The following is a 7,310-nucleotide window of genomic DNA, read 5'->3' as shown; positions in this document are numbered from 1 at the left end:
ACTTCAAAATGGCCATTTGCATGGCCTTTTCGAAGTTTGGGGCTAGTGTAGACATGGCCATCAGGAACTGCCCAGTGGCACTTCTGCAGCACTGTTGACCCACTGCAGAACAGAAGCTATATTGAAAACACAACTCCTTTTCTCCACAACCATTTTCAGTCAGTCTTCTGCTTACCACTTTCTCTCTGGGAGAGGAACACAGAGGGGCAGCTGTGTTAGTCTATATCTGCAAAAGCAATGCGGAGTCCTGTGGCAACTTAAAGATGAACGAAGTTATTTGGACATAAGCTTTAGTGGGTAAAAACCACTCCAGTGCCTCTGACAAAGTGGGTTTTACCCACAAAAGCTTATGCCCAGATATATCTGTTAGTTTTTAAGGTGCCACAGGACTCTATATTGTTTTTACAGGATTCATTGTCCATAAAGCACGTTGGGGATAAATCAGGCTCTAGAACTGTTAGTTACTGTATTGTCATTTGTTAAATATCAAGTGGTAGATGTCTCTCTGTTAGCAACCAGGCTGAGCACCCAAGGGAAAATTCAAACCAGCACCCCAGATATGGAAGACAAGTGATTTTCAATAAACTGTAGCATCCTGCCCCAAAAGACAACTCATTAATAACCATTACATATTTTAAGTGACTGAAGAATACTAAGGAACATCACTACTGGGTCCTCACATTAAGCAGTGAATTATCCATAAGTCCTAACCAGTAAATACTAGTATTTTCCAACTTTAATTGAGCCCCTTTTCAATGAACTCTCACATTTTGTGGATTATATTGGTCTAAAGAGGTTTTAGTTTGTTTTTAATTTCCAGCTCAGCTAACATAAAACCAGTAAAGGTAGATTTTCTTCTTGAAATGACAGGCACAAAGGTGAAAGCAGCATAAACTTTCTCCTTTTTTCACTTAAAATGTGTGAATGTTCTAATTTTGATTGTTTCCTTTGTCTCCCCCAACCCCATTTTCTTTTGCAGCAGTAAATTGGGTAGAATAGTAGTGATTTGTTGCTCCTCCTTGTTACACCTCTTCAGCACTGCATGTAGGCCAGGTCAATGCCAGAGCCCATTCCCATCGAAATCAACTAGAGCTTTGCCAGTGAAGTAAATGGAAGCAGAAGTAGGCCTGTCTAATAGAAATTACCTGCATATATTCTCAGTGGCACAAATAGACCCCACTAGTGTTATTAGCCCTGTTAACTTTAATGAGATTAAGTGAAGAAGGATCATACTCAGGAATTAACATTACAGGCAATGTTCCCTGTAAACTAAGGGCTTGGGTGGCCACCTAGGAGAGATTCAGGTGCCTCCCAGCTGATTACCAGAGCACCCATAGCCACCCACAGCATGTGTTTCCATTGCTGGTGCAGTCACACCTACCCTGGTGCACATAACAAAATCTCTTCTGCCCATGAATGGAAAAAAAAAAACCCCCAACCCTGGTTGCAGGTACTCCTTTATAATAACAATAGTGTTTTTCTGTACCAGGGCCTAAGCACTTCTAAATTCCCCTCCTCAGCACTGGGCATGCATTATCTCTTTCTGCCTAATAGGAACTTCAGCAATCTCTTACTCCTGAAAAGCCATCAAATCTGAGCTCCAAAGGCTTGACTGACCCTTGAAAAGGCCAAGCCAGACAACTATTTTCAATCATTACTGCAGAATAATCAGTTCCCCTTTTATTTGACAGCTCTTTTGCTTTTATTGGGGTAAATCACAGCATGTGAGACAGTCAACCATCATCAAACAGTCCCTGGGAGCGTTCAGACCTGAAGGATGAAGAATGATCTGAAGAGCTTGTAAACAGCTTTGTGGAGAAGCAGACTCCTTTGCTTACCTTGGAGCCTACTGTGATGGATGCCGAGCACCCATGTCTCATACCAGCCAGATGCCTGCCTTAGTTATATCAGTGACCACCTGTGTAATCAAAAGCAGCATTTGGCTGATTGATTTCCCTGGACTTTAGAGACACTTTAACCTTGCAGGAATGAATTCTCTGCTATCTCTCCACCCTCACTTGGTGTGAGTCTGCTCTCATTTGAACCAATTTTACATCAGTGTGACTGCAATTACTATCCATTAGTTTTACAAAACTTGTTGTTGTGCTGGGCACTGTAGAAGCATTCAGGTACTTCCCCAAAGAGCTTACAATTTAACCTGTGGATGAGAGACAAGGGAGAGAACAAGCAATGGAGAATATGAGGGTGGAAGAACCAGGTGCCACTGAGAGAGAGACATAGTCAAAGCCTGATCCTGCAAGCCTTATTAATGTTTCTCAAAAAGTGTCTAACCAAAGCCAAAGGGACCTTGCCTGTAAAAGCAACTCCTATAATGTATTATATTCTAGAGGCTGAAAGACCTTAAAATCAGAGCAGGAAAACTGTGACACTTTTTTTTTTTTAACATTTCTGATGAATCTCACCATACGCCCAATCTCGCACATCTCATGAAGTTAAACTGCCACTGACACAAAAGAAAGGTTTGCCTACATCAGGAATGTGGCAGGATCGGGCCCTTTATTTGTAAGTTCCATTGCGAGTGACTTCTAAAGAGAATACAGCATTACAAAAGACAAAGTGCTAATGCCAATGGGAAGAATCCAGCACTCCTCTCTCAGGCAAATTTGCCCTGGTTTTGGGTTGGGCCTTATGCGATATTTCTTTATGCCACCTTGAAAAAAAAATGTACTTGTCCAATCACCTGGAATGATTTTTTTTTTATTTTTTTTTGGAATGATTTTTTTGAATGGGACAGGGAAAAAATCACTTTTTTCATTATCGTCAATCATCATGGTAAATGAGGGATAGGTAGATATTGTGCATAGGCTATGAAACACTGAAGAGAATTTCTGCAAGGTTAATTTACTTTAGCCTCAGTGCATACAGTTTACTGTCTTGCATAAAATACAATCTTGACATACGTAAATATTAAGTGCATTGAAAATTTGGTAAAAACAAACCTTGAGTGTTGACAATCACAACTGCTTTTCCATGACCTGCTAATCTTGCCATGGTAAAGGCGTGAAACATCCTTCAGCAGTGAAACAGGAGTTTGCAAAACATTTGTAAGTTCTTTGCGAAAGAAATTATAATGTAGTGCTTCCATTTGAAGTAACCAATCAACTTCTTTGCAATGTTCACTCAGGTAGGTGCACAGTGCCGTGTGATCAAAATGAAGATGATCTGTCATTGTCATTCAGGAATATTTAAAGTGTAAAATGTATAACGTTATGAAGATTTTGCCTTGAAATAACAGAAAACGAAAACATTTTGATGAAAAATGGCTCCTTTCTCCTCAGTCCGAGATATAAGCCACATGATGGTTACTTAAGTAACACTCTGTGCCATGTCAGACCCCAAGTGCTATCTGTTTTTTTAAATATGATAATTATAAACAGTGAGCCATTTACACAAATAGCATGGATATGTAATTTTGACTGATTCACATGTTAAAACAAAGCCGGAGTGTAAATCACTGCACACATGATTAGCTTCCAACTTGTTTCCCCTAGTTCCCTGTTTATGATCTGTTGTGCACTTGGATAAAAAATATCCTATAAAAATCTTAAATTATGCCAGTGGTAGAAAAACAAACAAAAAGATGCACAATGTTTTTTTTCTGGGATAAAAAGCACAAGGCTTGAAAATTTGGAAACAGTAAGATCATTAATAAAAGTACCTGTAAAGAAATATATCTACAATTCTTAATAATTTAAGGCTCACAAAAAACTAACATTTTCTCAGCAACAAGTTTTCTGGTATATGGTGAAAAGCACCAAACTCACATCACATGCTGGATACCCAGATCTGTACTGATCAGAAGTGGAGAAATCTGAAAGTGTTTCTTAGCTAATGTTTCTAGCGCTTTAATAAAGTCATGTTTCACAGGAAAAGAAATACCCCTTTCATCCTTAAATACAATTACACATACATAAAATATATTGGAATAATTTCAGTTTGAAATTACAGTTAAAAAAAATCCATTCATCCTGCAGACACAGTGCCCCCCCTTTAATACTAAACTTTGAGCAAGTGAATTAGTTACAAATCACTCATTTAAAAATCACAGTTTGCTAAAGTAAGTGTCTACAAGTAACACCAATTTGCACTCAAATAATTTACCAAGTCCTGTACCATGGAGTGCAGCTTATTCTTAGTCTATTTTAAAAATAGGTGACCCTTTGCATCCTGGAAAAAGAACATAAAAACACGTACTCCTGAAGGTCTTTCAATTATAAAATATAGGCTGACTTAAAATACTGTCTAAGTGATACAAAAATTATATCTATATAATTTCCAACATCAACAAATCTTGTTGGTTTTTGTTTTGTTTTGTTTTGTTTTTGTGTTTTCTCGGAGCCCAAATGCATTCCCTTCCTTACAGGTCTGTTTCCCTACTGGTGTCCAGACAGAGTGCATACAGGGATTTTCTGAGATCTAGGTTACTTTTAGCCTTGATATTGGTTTTCTCTAACGATCCAGTGCCATTGTTGATTCCCTCACTGTTTTCCAAGTGCACAACAGATTTGTTCAGAGAGTTTTTACTGCGGCTTCTCTTCAGCTCCCCCGGAGCCGAACTGCCCTGGGGGCTGCTGGGCTCCTCCTTCAGGATGGCCTGATCTTCGTTGTCAGTTTCTCGGTGGTAGAAGTAGTTGAAGTTGGACACGATGACAGGTACGGGCAGGGCGATGGTCAGCACGCCAGCGATGGCGCACAAGGAGCCCACGATCTTGCCCCCTACGGTAACAGGCCTCATGTCCCCATAGCCCACCGTGGTCATGGTCACCACCGCCCACCAGAAGGCGTCGGGGATGCTGGAGAAATGGGAGTCCGGGTCATCCGCCTCGGCGAAGTACACGGCGCTGGAGAAGAGGATCACCCCGATGAAGAGGAAGAAGATGAGGAGCCCCAGCTCCCGCATGCTGGCTTTCAACGTCTGCCCCAGGATCTGCAGCCCCTTGGAGTGCCTGGAAAGCTTGAAGATCCTGAAGACCCTGACCAGGCGGATGACCCGGAGGATGGCCAGGGACATGGCTTGCTGCTGGCCCCCGTTGCTGCTGGTGGTGCTGCCGGCCTCCGGCCGCTCCTGGGCCAGCTCGGTGCCCAGGGTGATGAAGTAGGGGATGATGGCCACGATGTCGATGATGTTCATGATGTTGCGGGAGAACTCGGGCTTGCTGGGGCAGGCGAAGAAGCGCACCAGCAGCTCGAAGGTGAACCAGATCACGCACGTGGTCTCGATGATGAAGAAGGGGTCGGCCAGGCCGCTGGGGGGCGGCAGGGGGCCGGGCTCCCCGGCCGTGCCGTTGAGGGGCGGGGGCAGCGGGGCCTGCAGCTCCCTCTCGTCGCGGAACTCGGGCAGGGTCTCCAGGCAGAAGGTGATGATGGAGATGAGGATCACCAGCACCGAAACGATGGCGATGCCGCGGGCGGAGCTGGAGCTCTCGGGGTACTCGAAGATGAGCCACACCTGGCGCTGGAACTCGCGGCGGGGCAGGGGCTTCTGCTCCTCCTTGAGGAAGCCCTCGTCCTCCCGGAGCCGCTCCAGGGCCTCCTCGCCCAGCTGGTAGAAGCGGATCTCGTCGGCGAAGACGTCGATGGAGACGTTGACGGGGCGGCGCAGCTTGCCGCCGGACTGGTAGAAGTAGAGGATCCCGTCGAAGCTGGGCCGGTTGCGGTCGAAGAAGTACTCGTTGCGCAGCGGGTCGAAGTACCGCATGCGCTTGGCCGGGTCGCCCAGCAGCGTGTCCGGGAACTGGCTGAGGGTGCCCAGCTGCGTCTCGAAGCGCAGCCCGGAGATGTTGATCAGCACCCGCTGGTGGTGCGCGGCGCGCTGGCCCCCCGCCTCCGGCTCCGGCTCCGGTTCGGCCGCCGCGGCCATGGCCATGCCCAGGCGGTGCCCGCCTTCCTCCGGCAGCACCGTCGCCTCCTCCTCGCCCGCCCCAGGCCAGGGCGGCGGCGCGCCCCGAGCAGCGGGCCCCCTCCGGCGGGTGCAGCCGCCGCCGCCGCTGCCCACCCGGGGCCGCTCCGGCTCCGGCTCCGGCTCCGGCTCGGGGCCGCCGCTGCACTCACTCAGCCGAGCGGAGCCGGGACCTGGGCCGGGGCCGGGGCCGGGCGCGAGGTCCCCCCGCCGCCGCTCCGCAGCATCCCCGGCCGAGCCGCCCCCGCTGGCCCTGGCGCCGCCGTTCTCCAGCGTCACCAGCGCGATCTCCATGGGCAGCGGCGGGCATGCTGCGCTGCGCCGCGCTCCCCTCCCGCCCCGCCGCCGAGCGCGCCACCCCCGGCAGCCCGGCCGAGCCCCCGGGAGCCGCGCGGGGACCCGGATATGAACCAGCCAGCATTAGGCTTGACGTCAAGGAGGATCCCGGCTCCCCCGCGCCCCCCGAGGCGAGCCGCCCGCAGCCGCCCCGTTACCAGGCTACGGCAGCCCCGCCCCGCCCCGCCCCGCGCGCCCGGGGAGCAGGGGATGCTCCGGGGACGCGCAGCGGCGGCCTCTGGCCCCAGCTGACTTGCCCGGGGGAAGTCCGCCCCCTGCCGCAGCCCAGGGAGCGCAGAGCCCGGGCCAGCGGCGGCCCCACGCCGCGGTTACCGCCGGCCGCGGGGGCGTTCGGCGAGGGGAAGCGAGCCGCAGGGGCCCCGGGGCAGCGGCGGCGGCATCGGAGCCCTGCGGTGAAGCTGGAAGGGGCCAGCGCCTCCGAGCCGGAGCGTCTGGGTTCTCCCGGAGCCCGCCGGGGGCAGCGCGTGCGCCAGGAGAAGGCGGCGGCTGGGCAGGGGGAAAGAGGTAGGAGCCAGCGGCTGGAACATGGCAAAGTGCTCCTCGCCCCCAGCCCCCGGGGAGGATTCGCCCTGTCTGGGGTGCAGGAGCGGTTAAGTCGTACCGGAGAGGGAGCCCCGTTCGTCTGCGTGCTGGCAAAGCAAACCAGCAGGCACGCAGCACAGTGATGCAACAACTGGCAAAGGGATGTATTCGGTGCTGAGCTTTCGGGCGGCAGCCCCGCTGCATCAGCTCAAGCGCTTTTCCAGTACGGACCGACAGCTGCCAGTGCGGAGGTCTGACTTAAACCTGCCCTACAGCAAATGCACAGACATCCGCCCCCTGCGAAACACACAGGTTCCCTCTCCCCGACGCGTGCCTGAGCGCACAACCCGCTCAGGCTGAAACAAAGGATTACGCTGCCTGTCCCCATTCATGGATTATTCCTGAAAGGGATTTTCTACATAAAGGTTTTGACAGTCTTTCTGGCCCCCAAACCCCATTTGCACATAATGAAAAGCATAATCACAACAACACACCTGGGGGATTCTTTGGG

General features: G+C 50.1%; 1 protein-coding gene across 1 annotated transcript; it reads right to left on the bottom strand.

Moving 5' to 3' along the window:
• Window positions 1-1,751: 1,751 nt before the first annotated feature.
• Window positions 1,752-6,268, bottom strand: LOC142007124 (potassium voltage-gated channel subfamily A member 5-like). Its single transcript, XM_074983662.1, has one exon. The coding sequence runs from the start codon at window positions 6,212-6,214 to the stop codon at window positions 4,379-4,381; it is 1,836 nt and encodes a 611-aa protein (XP_074839763.1). The 5' UTR covers window positions 6,215-6,268; the 3' UTR covers window positions 1,752-4,378.
• Window positions 6,269-7,310: the final 1,042 nt, after the last annotated feature.

Source organism: Carettochelys insculpta, chromosome 1, assembly GCF_033958435.1.
Source record: "Carettochelys insculpta isolate YL-2023 chromosome 1, ASM3395843v1, whole genome shotgun sequence".
NCBI classification, from domain to species: domain Eukaryota; kingdom Metazoa; phylum Chordata; order Testudines; family Carettochelyidae; genus Carettochelys; species Carettochelys insculpta.
Note: the sequence above shows the minus strand (reverse complement) of the source record. Positions and strands in the feature narration are given on the sequence as shown.

Bases quoted from the DNA above. Each gene is read 5' to 3' on its own strand.
- LOC142007124 (XM_074983662.1), bottom strand. From the start codon at position 6,214: ATGGAGATCGCGCTGGTGACGCTGGAGAACGGCGGCGCCAGGGCCAGC.